Source organism: Salvelinus alpinus, chromosome 1 (assembly GCF_045679555.1).
Source record: "Salvelinus alpinus chromosome 1, SLU_Salpinus.1, whole genome shotgun sequence".
Taxonomy (NCBI): domain Eukaryota; kingdom Metazoa; phylum Chordata; class Actinopteri; order Salmoniformes; family Salmonidae; genus Salvelinus; species Salvelinus alpinus.
Window position 1 is genome coordinate 106,392,034 of NC_092086.1, and position 18,548 is coordinate 106,410,581.

At 47.0% G+C, this 18,548-nt stretch overlaps 1 protein-coding gene across 1 annotated transcript in view; it reads right to left on the reverse strand.

Annotated features, from left to right (window-relative positions):
• Nucleotides 1-18,548, reverse strand: part of LOC139537948 (exosome RNA helicase MTR4-like) — a 69,535-nt gene that overhangs the window by 44,967 nt on the left and 6,020 nt on the right. The window contains exons 7-14 of the mRNA XM_071339860.1: nt 18,239-18,454; nt 17,759-17,857; nt 15,429-15,549; nt 15,148-15,279; nt 7,392-7,471; nt 6,173-6,283; nt 5,782-5,883; nt 1,013-1,138 (exon numbers count right to left, since the gene is read on the reverse strand). Coding sequence (XP_071195961.1) covers nt 1,013-1,138; nt 5,782-5,883; nt 6,173-6,283; nt 7,392-7,471; nt 15,148-15,279; nt 15,429-15,549; nt 17,759-17,857; nt 18,239-18,454 — 987 coding nt within the window. The remainder of the gene's footprint in view (nt 1-1,012; nt 1,139-5,781; nt 5,884-6,172; nt 6,284-7,391; nt 7,472-15,147; nt 15,280-15,428; nt 15,550-17,758; nt 17,858-18,238; nt 18,455-18,548) is intronic.

Consider the following 18,548-nt stretch of genomic DNA (forward strand, 5'->3'; position numbering starts at 1 on the left):
CCTAAATGGATCTCAACCCAGGACCAACAACCCAAGGTACCAGAGCAGAGACATGGAGGACTGACTGTTATCCCAGAGACAACTTTAACACGACAGGACCCCTAAATGGAGAGAAAGAGGTTTAAGGTTTGGAGTTTGAGGCCTGCAAGCCTGTTAATCAAACCAAGGCTCCAGACGTCCCTGGTCATATCATGACTCCCTATGCAAAACTTCTACAGAACTCCAAAAATGGATCAGGAAGGGGGTTGAGGTTTGAACGTGTAAGTCAGTTAATCATACCAAGAGTCCTTAGGTACCTGATTATGGCTCCCTAAAGTTTAGGAGAAGTGTTTGGCTACAGCTGAGTGAGTTTGTAAATGACCCGTGGGTCAGGAAGTTGCTAACGGTTCAGAGAAGTGTTTTTCTGCACACGCCTGTGTGTGTTCGGCTGTGGAGCGTGTTCGTAAACGACCCGAGGGCCGGGAAGGAGCTCTATGACCCAGTAGACAACCCTAAAACGACTGACTCACTCTCCCACTGCAGCTCAGGAGGATATGAGGGTCTTGGCTCAGGTTGTGATTGTAAATCCCTTAATCTCCCCAACCCCCTCATGGCAATCATTCGCAGAGTCTGTATGTCACTTGGACAGCGTGTGGAGGGGAGAAATTGAGTCGTTTTGAGAACACTCGGGGAGCTGTGTTGGCACGAGAACCATTTTGACATCATCCCAACAGGGGTTAGGATTATTGCAACGTTCCAAGAGTTACTGGTCTGGTGCTGAACGGGTTTTACAACTGGCCAAAGTCTACAGGGACTCATAACACATGTCTTAGTACATACACTGTATAACGTCTAAAGAAGATATCAATGCCAACACTTTAGGCATCCCAATGGTTCGTGTGTGTATTGACACAAAGTATACACATGGAGATAAACTATGATGATTAATCATTCATCTCTAAGAATATGTTCCACAGACACACACGGCTGTTATTTAAAAGCCCCAGTATGCAGTCTGTGGAGTCAGTAGTACCTTGAGCAGCTGTTTCCCCACTGCAGGGCTCATCTTCTCATCAACCATGAAGATGACAATGCCTCTCTCGTCCATCCCTCTCCTGCCAGCTCGGCCAGACATCTGGATGTACTCGCCAGACGTGATCTAACAGAGAGAGAGAGAGGCGCACAACTCATTAATATGGTCACACACACAGCACGTCAACATTCACACAAAGATGTAATGTAGAGCAGAATAAACGTGTAGGACCAATGAAACAAGGAAAACTATTTCAGTTTCTAGTCATTCAAACCAATGTGTACAGAATGTCATGGGAAGGATTCTTTTAGAGGTCTACATGTACAAATACTTTTTTCTGAACCAATTAGGAGCTCGAACAGTCAGCTGGAGTATGCTCCTGAAGGTAGATTGGGTTTTTCTATGCAACATTTACACTACTTGCGGCCAATCCCCCAAACATGTGTAAATATTATAAATTGTAATTCTTGTATTATAAAGATGGCGCCGGAGAACAAGGCTGACGTTTTACATATCCTCTTGCTTTGCGTTGTTTGTAAATTATTTTAAAAATATATATTTTGTACATAATGTTGCTGCTACGGTCTCATATGACAGAAAATAACTTGAGGAAATCAGAACAGCGATTACGCACCACGGACTGGCAGAATCCTTTTTTCCCTTTAACAACTCCGACGAGCCTGATGTGTATGATATACTGCTTTCCTGGGAACAGGCCCAGATCCCCGTCATTTGTATGAAGACAAGGCAGAGAAAAAGGGGCCAGAAGGAGGGCTGCCTTCTGAGAACTCGTACGCGATCGAATAAAGTCCCACTTCCTTCCATTCTGCTAGCAGACGTGCAACCTTTGGAAAATAAAATCGATGACCTACGAGGAAGATTAAACAACCAACGGGTCATTCAAAACTGTAAAATGTTATGCTTCACTGAGTCGTGGCTAAACGACGACATTATCAACATACAGCTGGCTTGTTATACCCTGTATCAGCAGGATAGAACAGCGGAGTCTGGTAAGACAAGGCGCGGCGGACTATGTATTTTTGTAAATAACAGCTGGTGCACAATATCTAAGGAAGTCTCAAGGTTTTGCTCACCTGAGGTAGAGTAACTCATGATAAGCTGTAGACCACACTATCTACCAAGAGAGTTAATCATCTGTATTTTTCGTAGGTGTCAATATATCACCACAGACTGATGCTGAGTCTCACGCTCACCCAGAGACGCCACTCCTTGTAGCCGGGGACTTGAATGCAGGGAACATTAAATCTGTCTTACCAAATTTCAATTAGCATGTTAAATGTGCAACCAGAGAGAGAAAAAAAACTGTAGACCACCTTTACTCCACACACAGAGACGTATACAAAGCTCTCCCTCGCCATCCATTTGGCAAATCTGACCATAATTCTATCCTCCTGATTCCTGCGTACAAGCAAAAATTAAAGCAGGAAGCGCCAGTGACTCAATCAATAAAAAGTGGTCAGATGAAGCAGATGCTAAGCTACAGGACTGTTTTGCTAGCACAGACTGGAATATGTTCCGGGATTCCGCCGATGGAATTGAGGAGTACACCACATCAGTCATTGGCTTCGTCAATAAGTACATCGACGACGTTGTCCCCACAGTGACCGACCGTACATACGCCAACCAGAAGCAATGAATTACAGGCAATATCGCACTGAGCTAAAGGCTAGAGCTGCCGATTTCAAAGAGTGGGACTCTAACCCGGGAGCTAATAAGAAATCCCGCTACGCCTTCCGACGAACCATCAAATAGGGAAAGCGTCAATACAGGACTAAGATCGAATCGTACTACACCGCCTCTGACGCTCGTCGGATGTGGCAGGGCTTGCAAACCATTACAGACTACAAAGGGAAGCACAGCCGAGAGCTGCCCAGTGACACGAGCCTACCAGACAAGCTAAACTACTTCTATGCTCACTTCGAGGCAAATAACACAAACATGCATGAGATGCACCAGCTGTTGCCGGAAGCCTGTGTGATCACGCTCTCCGCAGCCGATGTAAGACCTTTAAACAGATCAACATTCACAAGGCCGCAGGGCCAGACAGATTACCAGGACGTGTACTGCGAGCATCCGCTGACCAACTGGCAAGTGTCTTCACTGACATTTTCAACCTCTCCCTGTCGAAGTCTGTAATACCAACAAGTTTTAAGCAGACCATAGTCCCTGTGCCCCCATTCTCATCGACGGGGCTGTAGTGGAGCAGGATCAGAGCTTCAAGTTCATTGGTGTCCACATCACCAACAAACTAACATAGTCCAAGCACACCAAGACAGTCGTGAAGAGGGCACGACAAAACCTATTCCCCCCCAGGAGACTGAAAAGATTTGGCATGGGTCCTCAGATCCTCAAAAGGTTCTACAGCTGCACCATCGCGAGCATCTTGACTGGTTGCATCACTGCCTGGTATGGCAATTGCTCGGCCTCTGACCGCAAGGCACTACAGAGAGTAGTGCGTAGGGCCCAGTACATCACTGGGGCCAAGCTTCCTGCCATCCAGGACCTCTATACCAGGCGGTGTCAGAGGAAGGCCCTAAAAGTTGTCGAAGACTCCAGCCACCCTAGTCATAGACTTTTCTCTCTGCTACCGCACAGCAAGCGGTACTGGAGTGCCAAGTCTAGGTCCAAGAGGCTTCTAAACAGCTTCTACCCCCAAGCCATAAGACTCCTCAATGTCTAATCAAATGGCTACCCAGATTATTTGCATACCCCCCCTTACACCGCTGCTACTCTCCGTTATCATCTATGCATAGTCACTTTAATAACGCCACCTACATGTACATATTACCTCAACTAACCGGTGCCCCCGCACATTGACTCTGTACCGGTACCCCCTGTATATAGTCTCGTTATTGTTATTTTACGTCTGCTCTTTAATTACTTGTTACTTTTATTTCTTATTCTTATATATTTTTTTAACTGCATTGTTGGTTAGGGGCTCGTAAGTAAGCATTTCACTGTAAACTCTACACCTGTTGTATTTGGCACCCATGTGACTAATAAAACTTGATTTGATACTTATGCTAAAATGTTTATTATATTCTACTGAGCCATTTACTTTATGATCATATTCTTCACTTTTATTGTTGTTGCATTGTCGAGGAGGAACCTGCAAGTAAGCATTTCGTTGGACGGTGTATACCATGTGTATCCCATACATACGACTAGTAAAACTTGAAACTTTACCCTGGCGTTGCAACACCTCTTCAGAACATTAACATGGAGGAGAGCTGGAAGGCCTTGATTTGCCCCTTGGCTTTAAAACCCTCTGCTTTACTAACGCTGCATGACACACATGGCCCTGATTAGGCTAATCAACAGATTTTCTTTCATCTCTAACTGTATAAACATTCTCTGCCACGAAACTAACACGAACAGCTCTGTTGATACCTTCGTCATGCAGATTCAATCATAATCTCTTGGGCATTTTTGGTGCTCTACATCATAAGGTCCTGATTATAAGACTGGCTCTGGACGGTCCTCTCCTCATAAATCTCTGAGGGGGAAGGGAAGGAAGGAGGGATGGAGAAAGATGAGCATATGGAGCGAGATAAGAGGGAGCAGTCACCCCACGAAGAGGCCCTGGATTTCTGCTCTCTGTTTTGTTACTGAGGGAGGGAAGGAGAGAAGAGGGGAGGAGAAGGGAAGCCTTGACTGCATGCGTGGTGTTCTGGCACCAGTTTAACCACACCAGATGTTCTTTGCAAGCCTCTTGGACAGCCGCTTCCCTTTCCCTCTCTCCTCATCCTTTCTCCCTCTCTCCCCCCATCCCTCTCCGAGCCAGAGGTGTAATGATCTGGCCCTTTCATTCCCAACAGCTTGACTCACGGCCGGCCCCGTGGCCCCCAACTCCTCACATAAACAAAACGTGGCTGTTTATCTTACGCCAGAGACTCCCAGCTCCCTCTGTGCTCCCTCCGTGGCCTTATAAAGGCGTCAATGCACACACACACAACGGAAATGATGAACCCTCAATATGACCTGTTAAGAGAGAAGAGCGCTGCACTACATGAAGTTAACCCTGGGCTCATCCGTCAATCTGGTTGCAACATAGCAGAAATTACCCACAGACACGTGGGTATTGAGTTGAACCTAATTAAGGCTATTAATCATTCCAGGGAGTGATGAAACTTACAATGAAGAAAAACGTCCCCATGAGGACACAGTCCGTCACTAACATAATGCAGTGACCCTGTCTTTACCAACGTGTTACAATCACAGGTCTGTGGGAGCCAGGCTCAACAAACGAGTGTTACCCAGCGGGAGCCAGGCTGATCAAAACGAGTGTTACCCAGCGGGAGCCAGGCTCATCAAAACGAGTGTTACCCAGCGGGAGCCAGGCTCATCAAAACGAGTGTTACCCAGCGGGAGCCAGGCTCATCAAAACGAGTGTTACCCAGCGGGAGCCAGGCTCATCAAAACGAGTGTTACCCAGCGGGAGCCAGGCTCATCAAAACGAGTGTTACCCAGCAGGAGCCAGGCTCATCAAAACGAGTGTTACCCAGCGGGAGCCAGGCTCATCAAAACGAGTGTTACCCAGCGGGAGCCAGGATCATCAAAACGAGTGTTACCCAGCGGGAGCCAGGCTCATCAAAACGAGTGTTACCCAGCGGGAGCCAGGCTCATCAAAACGAGTGTCACCCAGCGGGAGCCTTTGCTCATCAAAACGAGTGTTACCCAGCGGGAGCCTTTGCTCATCAAAAGGTTTGTTACCCAGCAGGAGCCTGGCTCATTAAAAGGTGTGTTACCCATCGGAAGTCTTTGCCGTCAAACTTGCGTGCGCTGGTGAACAGGACGGTGCGGGCAGGCATGTTGATGCCCATGGCAAAGGTCTCTGTGGCAAACAACGCCTGAGGAGAGAGGATCAACAACATCACATTTAGCAAACTCACTCCAATTTAAAACACACAGAAATGGCTATAGCCTTTTCACCCTATTGAGCTGAGATTAGCCGAGGTGTACTGTGCTAGTCTGGTTGGATCCATAATAGTTGCTGGAACCGTGCTGGAAATGACAATATCCAAGCCAGCACAGTATGTTTGGGGTGGGAGTGATGGCGTGAAAAGGGTTCTAGTGAATGACAACGTTCTGTATAATTTGAAGTGAGATCCAGGTAAGTTCCAGACCGGCAAGGCCTACCTTAATTAGCCCCTCAGAGAAGAGGATCTCAATGGTTTCCTTCAGGATGGGGAGCAGTCCCCCGTGGTGAATCCCTATACCTCTCTTCAGTAGTGGTAGAACATTCTCTACCTGGAAACACAGCAATAATAATCAGTCATTTGATTAATATAACACGTTTCCTGTTAAAGACACACTAACATATGTCAAAGACAGGACAATCTAGAAATCAGTGAAGCCATACAACGATGTCAGATCAAAATGTAAAACATTCTTTGTTTTACTGTTCACACTAGCTTAAGCCAGCCATCCATCTGAAGAATATAAATACTCTGTCCTCCTCTGACCCTAGCAGAGCCACACACATGGTTGTGACCATTAACAGACCCCCTGAGCCAGCCTTCAAAATGCAGCAGCCTTCTGACAGCTCTACTACACTATAAACCAACGACCACCGCTCAGTAGAATTTTACATTTGTCACTCAGCAGATGCTCTTATCCAGAGCGACTTACAGGAACAATTAGGGTTAAGTTCCTTGCTCAAGGGATTACGTTGACAGGTTAACTTAGTCGGATCAAGGATTCGAACCAGCAACCTTTCGGTTACTGTCCCAATTGTCTTAATCGCTAGGCTGCCTGCTAAAACTACACAATCAGAAACAACCACAGGAGAACAAATCCTATACAGCCTGAACTAACGGTATAAAGGGATAGAGAAATAAGGAAATATTGTGTGTGTTTGTAATCAAAACCACTTGCGCGAACCACAGAGAGAGTGGTGGAAACTTTTACAGGCTCCCTCTTATAAAGAATCCACTTTCAGAACCTCCAAAATATCTCAGCATGTCACCAAGCTGAACCATTTCAGAACAAGCTCTTCACGTTGCTCTTTGCTGTGGCTCGTGTGTTAGAGTTCTAATAGCCACGGATGACCACACATCAAGGAGACCCAATTCACACAGACTTTATTAGAGTGGAGTTCAACATGACAGGAGACATTTCTTCTGCCTCTATTGACTTTGTATGGCGTGCATGAAATGGCTGTGTGGCGTGCATGAAATGGCTGCGTGGTCGCTGACGGAAATGGGGGAAGTTTTAAATGGCTTACAAGGCGCCAGAAGGCTAACAAAATCACTGATTTAAGTGAGAACAGCATGTATGGCAAACAAGCAAATCAGGCTTTTTTCAGTGTGTGTGTGTGTATATATATATTTAATGATATTCAAATCAACCGACCCACCTGAGGCAGCTTCTTGTCATCGTCAGACAGACAGTCTACAGCGTTGTTAAACACCTCCTCTACAAGCTGCTTCTCCTCATCTGGAAAAACAAATGGGACATGTGCATATTGACTGACACGGTTGACCATCAGACGTGTGTAGTGCCACCTCCGCCACCACTCCAAAGCTCAACAGCCGTCTACATTTACATGAGTCAATTGAGCAGACACTCTTATCCAGAGCCACTACAGTAGTGAGTCATTGAGCAGACTCTTATCCAGAGCCACTACAGTAGTGAGTCATTTAGCAGACAGTCTTATCCAGAGCCACTACAGTAGTGAGTAATTTAGCAGACACTCTTATCCAGAACCACTACAGTAGTGAGTAATTTAGCAGACTCTTATCCAGAACCACTACAGTAGTGAGTCATTTAGCAGACAGTCTTATCCAGAGCCACTACAGTAGTGAGTCATTGAGCAGACACTCTTATCCAGAGCCACTAACAGTAGTGAGTCATTGAGCAGACACTCTTATCCAGAGCCACTAACAGTAGTGAGTCATTGAGCAGACACTCTTATCCAGAGCCACTAACAGTAGTGAGTCATTGAGCAGACACTCTTATCCAGAGCCACTACAGTAGTGAGTCATTGAGCAGACACTCTTATCCAGAGCCACTAACAGTAGTGAGTCATTGAGCAGACACTCTTATCCAGAGCCACTTACAGTAGTGACACAGTCGTTTAGCAGACCCTCTTATCCAGAACCACTTACAGTAGTGAGTCATTTAGCAGACCCTCTTATCCAGAGCCACTTACAGTAGTGAGTCATTTAGCAGACCCTCTTATCCAGAGCCACTTACAGTAGTGAGTCATTGAGCAGACACTCTTATCCAGAGCCACTAACAGTAGTGAGTCATTGAGCAGACACTCTTATCCAGAGCCACTACAGTAGTGAGTCATTGAGCAGACACTCTTATCCAGAGCCACTAACAGTAGTGAGTCATTGAGCAGACACTCTTATCCAGAGCCACTTACAGTAGTGACACAGTCGTTTAGCAGACCCTCTTATCCAGAACCACTTACAGTAGTGAGTCATTTAGCAGACCCTCTTATCCAGAGCCACTTACAGTAGTGAGTCATTTAGCAGACCCTCTTATCCAGAGCCACTTACAGTAGTGAGTCAGTCGTTTAGCAGATGCTCTTATCCAGAACCACTACAGTAGTGAGTCAGTCGTTTAGCAGATGCTCTTATCCAGAGCCACTACAGTAGTGAGTCATTTAGCAGACTCTTATCCAGAGCCACTTACAGTAGTGAGTCAGTCGTTTAGCAGATGCTCTTATCCAGAGCCACTACAGTAGTGAGTCATTTAGCAGACTCTTATCCAGAGCCACTTACAGTAGTGAGTCATTTAGCAGACTCTTATCCAGAGCCACTTACAGTAGTGAGTGCATACATTTTTGTACTGGTGCCCCATAGGAATCAAACCCACAACCCTGGCGTTGCAAATGCCACGCTCTACAGACAGCCACACAGGACCCTCTGACAGGGCAGGTAGTGAGTGTTTTGTCTGAGAACAATGTTGCAGCGCAGACTATGTAAAAGTACATGCAGTGATAGACAGTCTGATGGATCAGACCAGGAGCTGAGGCAAACAGGAATAAAATACATGCAGATATGATAACCCACAGCCATTTTCATATTCAAATACATGACTTGTATTTGCACTCCACGGTGACTGTAGGCAGGCCCATGTGTGTGCCCGGTATGGGAGAGTGCGCCTCTCCTCTCCTTCAGAACCCAACTGGCTGCTTACAAATGTAACCAGGGCTGGAATCTTTCTGGCTTTGGACGTGAGTAATGGTTCCTTAGGTTATTGGTGTAAGTGGTCATAGTGGGGTAGTGTCACGGTCCGCCTGCTCCCTGGAGTCCTAGCCCACACTGCAGAGTAAGGTCAGTCTGACAGACAGACACCACAGCCTGTGGGCGTACATCAACTCTCTGGCACTGGACCCAAAGTTAAACTCTTTAGAAAACACCCAACACACATGCACGCTCACACAGAGTCACACACACAGAGTCACACACACAGAGTCACACACACAGAGTCACACACACAGAGTCACACACACAGAGTCACACACACAGAGTCACACACAGAGTCCATCACACAGAGTCCATCACACAGAGTCCATCACACAGAGTCCATCACACAGAGTCCATCACACAGAGTCCATCACACAGAGTCACACACACAGAGTCACACACACAGAGTCACACACACAGAGTCACACACACAGAGTCACACACACAGAGTCACACACACAGAGTCACACACACAGAGTCCATCACACAGAGTCCATCACACAGAGTCCATCACACAGAGTCCATCACACAGAGTCCATCACACAGAGTCCATCACACAGAGTCCATCACACAGAGTCCATCACACAGAGTCACACACACAGAGTCACACACACAGAGTCACACACACAGAGTCACACACAGAGTCCATCACACACAGAGTCCATCACACACAGAGTCACACACACAGAGTCACACACACAGAGTCCATCACACACAGTCCATCACACAGAGTCCATCACACAGAGTCCATCACACAGAGTCCATCACACAGAGTCCATCACACAGAGTCCATCACACAGAGTCCATCACACAGAGTCCATCACACAGAGTCCATCACACAGAGTCACACACACAGAGTCACACACACAGAGTCACACACACAGTCACACACACAGAGTCCATCACACAGAGTCCATCACACAGAGTCACACACACAGAGTCCATCACACAGAGTCCATCACACAGAGTCCATCACACAGAGTCACACACACAGAGTCACACACACAGAGTCCATCACACAGAGTCACACACACAGAGTCACACACACAGAGTCACACACACAGAGTCACACACACAGAGTCCATCACACAGAGTCACTCACACAGAGTCCATCACACAGAGTCCATCACACAGAGTCCATCACACAGAGTCCATCACACAGAGTCACACACACAGAGTCACACACACAGAGTCACACACACAGAGTCACACACACAGAGTCACACACAGAGTCCATCACACACAGAGTCCATCACACACAGAGTCACACACACAGAGTCCATCACACACAGTCCATCACACAGAGTCCATCACACAGAGTCCATCACACAGAGTCCATCACACAGAGTCCATCACACAGAGTCCATCACACAGAGTCCATCACACAGAGTCCATCACACAGAGTCCATCACACAGAGTCCATCACACAGAGTCACACACACAGAGTCACACACACAGAGTCCATCACACAGAGTCCATCACACAGAGTCACACACACAGAGTCCATCACACAGAGTCCATCACACAGAGTCACACACACAGAGTCACACACACAGAGTCCATCACACAGAGTCACACACACAGAGTCCATCACACAGAGTCCATCACACAGAGTCACACACACAGAGTCCATCACACAGAGTCACACACACAGAGTCCATCACACAGACAAACACATCAAGAGTTATTTAATATACACATGCCTAATGTCTTAGCACAGATGTTCCAAACAGACAAACACACGTTCTGGAGATGAAAGAACCAGAGGGAGAACGGGCTTACGGTTGGTGTTCTCACACAACCACATATCTGCCACGCGCAGAGCTTTGGGCCAATACCCGAAAGGTCGCTGGTTAGATCCACGAGCCGACTTGGCAAAACCTTGTCTATGTGCCCTTGGGGAAAGGCACTTAACCCTATTTGCTCCTGTAAGTTGCTCTAGATAAGGAAGCCTGCTAAATGACTCAAATATAAATGTGTTCACACCGCTATAGAAATACTAGACGCCATGGTCACATTACTATACAGACACCAGACAGACGCCACACCATACAGACACTATACAGGCACCACACTATACAGACACTATACAGACGCCACACCATACAGACACTATACAGGCGCCACACCATACAGACACTATACAGGCGCCACACCATACAGACACCACACAGACACTATACAGGCGCCACACCATACAGACACTATACAGGCGCCACACCATACAGACACTATACAGGCACCACACTATACAGACGCCACACCATACAGACACTATACAGGCGCCACACCATACAGACACTATACAGGCGCCACACCATACAGACACCACACAGACACTATACAGGCGCCACACCATACAGACACTATACAGGCACCACACTATACAGACGCCACACCATACAGACGCCACACCATACAGACACTATACAGGCACCACACCATACAGACACTATACAGGCGCCACACCAGACAGACGCCACACCATACAGACACTATACAGACGCCACACCATACAGACACTATACAGGCGCCACACCATACAGACACTATACAGGCACCACACTACACAGACACTATACAGGCACCACACCAGACAGACGCCACACCATACAGACACTATACAGGCGCCACACCAGACAGACGCCACACCATACAGACACTATACAGGCGCCACACCATACAGACGCCACACCATACAGACACTATACAGGCGCCACACCAGACAGACACTATACAGGCGCCACACTATACAGACACTATACAGACGCCACACCATACAGACACCACACCATACAGACACTATACAGGCGCCACACCACACACACACGATACAGACGCCACACCATACAGACGCCACACCATACAGACACGATACAGACGCCACACCATACAGACACGATACAGACGCCACACCATACACACACGATACAGGCGCCACACACAATACAGGCGCCACGCCCCACACAAACTATACAGGCGCCACGCCCCACACAAACTATACAGGCGCCACGCCACACACACACAACAGGCGCCACGCCACACACACACAACAGGCGCCACGCCACACACACACAATACAGGCGCCACGCCACACACACACAATACAGGCGCCACGCCACACACACACAATACAGGCGCCACGCCACACACACAGGCGCCACGCCACACACACAATACAGGCGCCCCACACAACCACACAATACAGGCGCAACACAATACAGGCGCCACACACACACACGCCACACACTATACAGGCGCCACGCCACACACACACACTATACAGGCGCCACGCCACACACACACTGTACAGGCGCCACGCCACACACACTACAGGCGCCACGCCACACACCACTACAGGCGCCACACCACACACACACACTATACAGGCGCCCCACACACACACACACACACTATACAGGCGCCCCACATACACAATACAGGCGCCACACAATACAGGCGCCACACAATACAGGCGCCACGCCACACACACTATACAGGCACCACACAGAACGCCACGCCATACAGTTAATCAGATGACATCCAGGTCAGCCTGAGAAACAAACATATGACCATTTATCATAGCCTGATTCTCTTGGTAGCCTAGTCAAGTGATAGACTACTTATTTAACAACGGGACACTTTATCAGTCAATTAGACAGCAGCAGACACTTCAACATGTGACTACTCATCATAGAGCCAGTCAGTCTGTGATGCTGTTGGTTGGTTGATTCCAGGGCCAGTGTCAGAGGAAAAGCCATGCCTGACAGTTCCAGAAACACAGCCCAGAAACAATGTGTCATAAAGGATTCAACCCCAGCCAGAGAAGTTCATTAGAGGGGGGAGGGGAAAGAGAAAAGATGGCCAGGGGTCAGGAAAGAGAGAGAAGGACTGACAAACGTGGCTCCCTTCTCTCTATGATCCTCAATAGCATTACTACAATCCTTGCTGTCCTCGGGACACAAAGAGCTGCACATTTTGTTTTTTTGCCCTAGTACTACACAGCTGAGTTAAATAATCAAACCTGGATTATTATTTGAATCAGCTGTGTAGTACTAGGGCAAAAAACAAAATTATGTGCAGCCCTTGGAGTCCTGAGGACAGAGTTAAAGAAACACTGGATTTGCCTAAACCTGAAAACAGACTAGCACCTCTGTTTCTATAAATACAACTTACACGAAACTACAACAGTTCTGCTCCTTATCACGATGCTATTAAAGAACTGCTACGGTGATAAACAGGTTTTTGTGAGAGAGAGGAATTGTAAAACCTTCTGCGTAAACCACACACGCACGCACGCAGGGCTTAGTGAAATTGGTTGTGTAAATACAAAATCTTTCACAAGATGTATCAGCGTCAGTGTGTTGCAACGCAACAACAAAGGGAGGAAGAATGTCAAAATATTTGTTATTTTAGTACAAACAGCCTCTGGTCAGGATGGAGGGATAGAAACCTCTGTAGGGTCAAGCCAAGATTTATCTGCTCCATCATCTTTATCATTACACCGTGTTGTCTCTCCCCCCTCAGAGACTGACTGGGCAGTACCCCATAATGCATTTCTTCACTGTAAGTGGAGCAGAGATCTAAAAGCAGCCGAGAAAGCACAATGGGGCATATTGATGTCTGCTAGAGGAGTCAGCTCGCTGGATATGCAGCCATCCTAGTCTGGCCGGTGGACAGAGAACATTTGACTTAACTGACTTAATCAAATCACACAGGAAAGCGTGAACTTTCGACCAGCTACGCAGAACGTACTCTGACGTGTGTTTTTCCACAGTTAACCAATTAAATCTGCAGCCTAGATTTATCATCCTGCTGCTACTCAGGATCATCGCGCTATGAATCAGCATAGTCTGCATAACATACTGGCACATAGTGTCGTCAAGTGTTTAATAGCCATTCCATGGCTACGTATCAAAAAGTACTCTATTCTGAATGGCCCCTGGTGAAAAGTAGTGAATAGAGTGCCATTTGGGACACATCTGCCCACAGAAAGGTTGTGTAGTCCAGTGTTGAGTGGCATGCTTTTAAGTAGCCCATGGATGGCATGCTCTGCCTTCAAATCAGTGGATTTAGTTTGTATTGTCAGTCACACCACAGAGAGAGCAAAGGAGAGAGAGCAGTGAGTTACATGTACAGTTAAAATGAACATTTTGTGTCTGGTAGATTCTAAAATACCTTTTTACAAAGAAATGACCTCCCACACACCATACAGACACCACACACTACACACACACCATACAGACACCACACACACACACTACCCACATACAGACACCCCACACTACACACACACACACCATACCGACACACACACACACACCATACAGACAACACACACACCACACAGACACCAGACACACACCATACAGACAACACACACACCATACAGACAACACACCATACAGACAACACACCATACAGACAACACACACACCACAATTTTTATTTACAAATGCGAGTGAAATGCTAGCACTGTGGAGCCACACACCATACAGACCCCCCCCCCTCCACCCCCCACAGAGACACCACACTATACAGATACCATACAATCTTTATTTACAAATGAAATGCTAGCACTGTGGAGCCCTGACCACACGCCAACGTGGCTGGTGAAATCTACCCGCAGCTGGCAGGTGTTAATTTTAGGCCCCGTTTGAATCCCTTTTGAGTGATGCCGACTATTAAAAACACTGTTAGCAAAATTCCTGACATTCCCATCCCACCCTTGGAGGTACATGGTTGTACTCAGCAAGCACAAAATAGAAGAAAACAGACTGGTGGAGGCAGACTAACTGAACATGTCCAATAAGAATCATCCGTTTTACACTGCAAAGCGCATTGCTATGGTGTGCTCTAATTAATTCCCATTAGGACAGCCCCCCCCCCCCCCCCCATCGAGGGAGTAGCTACCTGTGTTGAAGTCCAGCTTGGACACCTGCAGGGCGTAGGCCTCACACTCCTTCTTACTGAAGCTGAAGATGATAACCGGCTGGAAGTTCTTCTCCATGATCATCTTCACGATCTTGAACACGTTGGACGGCCCTAAAGGAAAAACACAGTGAACAAAACAGGGGATTTTGGGTAACATTCCAGGAATTTTGAAACCCACATTTAGATGACACTGAATCATCTGACAAAACTTTGCTCACATTAATACTTGTGGTCAGCAGTATAGGCAGTTAGTCACACACCTCGTGTTCCTCCTTTGCGTCCCTTGGTGTCCCACTTGCCACCTCCGCTGCTGCCCCCAGAGTCCCCTGTGTCTCTCAGCACCTGCATGGCCGTGTTGAAGTTGTCCTCTCTGAACTCTCCCTGGAGGAGACAAGACACGATCAGACACACTGGATCAATAACCGACCCTAGAGTAGACACGATCCGACACTCTGGATCAATAACCGACCCTGGAGTAGACACGATCAGACACACTGGATCAATAACCGACCCTAGAGTAGACACGATCCGACACTCTGGATCAATAACCGACCCTGGAGTAGACACGATCAGACACTGGATCAATAACCGACCCTGGAGTAGACACGATCAGACACTCTGGATCAATAACCGACCCTGGAATAGGTACGATCAGACACTGGATCAATAACCGACCCTAGAGTAGACACGATCAGACACTGGATCAATAACCGACCCTAGAGTAGACACGATCAGACACTCTGGATCAATAACCGACCCTAGTGTAGACACAATCAGACACTCTGGATCAATAACCGCCCCCGGAGTAGACACGATCAGACACTCTGGATCAATAACCGACCCTGGAATAGGTACGATCAGACACTGGATCAATAACCGACCCTAGAGTAGGTACGATCAGACACTGGATCAATAACCGACCCTGGAGTAGACACGATCCGACACTCTGGATCAATAACCGACCCTGGAGTAGACAATATCAGACACTCTGGGCTCATTTCACATTTCACATTTCACAACTGACAGATATAACTTCGACGCAGTTTGGTCTTTTGTGGTGAAGGATAAAACTTTAATAGTTGTAAGCAATCTGGACAGTCAACATCCGGCCCTAATATTCAACACATCGGTCATTCCCAGAGGTGTGAATAGTTATCACTAAGCTACTATTCCCAGAGGTGTGAATGGCTATCACTAAGTTACTATTCCCAGAGGTGTGAATGGCTATCACTAAGTTACTATTCCCAGAGGTGTGAATGGTTATCAGTAAGCTACTATTCCCAGAGGTGTGAATGGTTATCAGTAAGCTACTATTCCCAGAGGTGTGAATGGTTATCAGTAAGCTACTATTCCCAGAGGTGTGAATGGCTATCAGTAAGCTACTATTCCCAGAGGTGTGAATGGTTATCAGTAAGCTACTATTCCCAGAGGTGTGAATGGTTATCAGTAAGCTACTATTCCCAGAGGTGTGAATGGCTATCACTAAGCTACTATTCCCAGAGGTGTGAATGGCTATCACTAAGCTGCTACTTGTATGTTTAGCCAGGTACCTAACACCATGCTTAGTCATCCCACTGACAGACATCGTAAACCAAACCTAAATAATGGAGTGATTTTTGTGTGCTCTCATCACTGTAACCCATCTGGCCTGTTACGACAACAGCGTGATGCAAGCAATGCTTAACACAGACCTAGCCCGAACCATGAAAAACAGCCCCAGACCATTATTCCTCCTTTACAGTTGGCACTATGCATTGGGGTAGGTAGCATTACTACCTTACTAACTTTAAACATCTATCACTCGTGTTAATGCTAAATTGTAATTATTTCACCACTATGGCCTATGTATTGCCTTACCTCCATAATCTTACTACATTCGCATACACTGTACATACATTTTTCTATTGTGTTATTGACTGTACGTTTGTTTATGTGTTGTTGTTTGTGTAGCACTGCTTTGCTTTATCTTGACCAGGTCGCAGTTGTAAATGAGAACTTGTTCTTAACTGGCCTACCTGGTTCAATAAAAATAAAATAAATCTCCTGGCATCCGCCAAACCCAGATTAGCTTGTCGGATTGCAAGATGGTGAAGCGTGATTCATCACTCCGGACAATGCGTTTCCACTGCTCAAGATTCCAATGGCGCAGAGCTTTACACCAGTCCAGCCAACACTTGGCATTGCGCATGGTGATCTTAGGCTTGTGTGCGGCTGCTCGGCCATGGAAACCCATTTCATGAAGCTCCCAACTAACAGTTATTGTGCTAACATTGCTTCCAGAGGCGGTTTGGAACTCGGTAGTGAGCGTTGCAACTGAGGAATTACGATTTTTATGCGCTACACGCATCAGCCTGTACCGTTCTGTGAGCTTGTGAAGTCCACTTCACAACTGAGCCCTTGCTGCTCCTAAACATTTCCACTTTATCTTTATGGATACATCTATCAAATGACTGTACAAGGAAGTGAATTAAGTGTATTTCCACCATGACAGGGTGTGCATCATCTGTGTGAGTGTGTATAGTAAATGCAGAAAGTATCGTGTTGTCACAGTCAAGACAGAGGAAACCTCTGGTATTGTGGATGTCCTTACGTTCTCATCCACCACAAGGTGAAGTCCGTCGCCACCTGCTGGGAAGATGTAGTGCTGCAGGGGGGTGGGCCGAAAGTCAGTATACACCACGTGACAGGGCTGCATGGGGACAAGAGGAAGTCACCAGTAAAGTATTAGCATCTCATCACAATCACTATTTATTCAACCTTTATTTACAGTTAAGTCGATTCAGTCAATTCTTTCCAAGTGTGTGCTCGGCCTTCGAAAGGGAACAGCCAGTGTTGCGGCCCAGTCCTTCTGCTGACTGGGCAGCCAGGGGGATGGCAGACCGGTCACTAGACAGTGCCGGGGGGAACGGTCACTAGACAGTGCCGGGGGGACCGGTCTTTAAAAGTAATAGGATATGTGGTGGACACCACTGGAAGCACAAGATGGGGGACATCCGTCAACAGCCTGCGCTTCTTATAGGAACCAAGGGATAAGTCAAGTAAGTGACCAAGTTAATTAAATAAACCCTACCTGTTTGTGGAGGTGGCAGATCCACTCAGCAAACTGCTTGGCGTTGGGGATGGTGGCGGACAAGAAGACATAGTGGACATTGTCAGGGAGCAGGATGATGGTCTCTTCCCAGACCACGCCACGCTCTGCATCTCTCATGTAATGGATCTCATCAAAGATGACCCAGGACACCTCTCTCATGACCTCTGACCCTCGGTACAACATGCTCCTCAGGATCTGAAACAATAAGGAGAAGTTTACTTTATTCTCCAATGTATACACAAATGCCCAACAGAAATGAGTCTTCCATTTTATCCTTATCCCTCCAAAA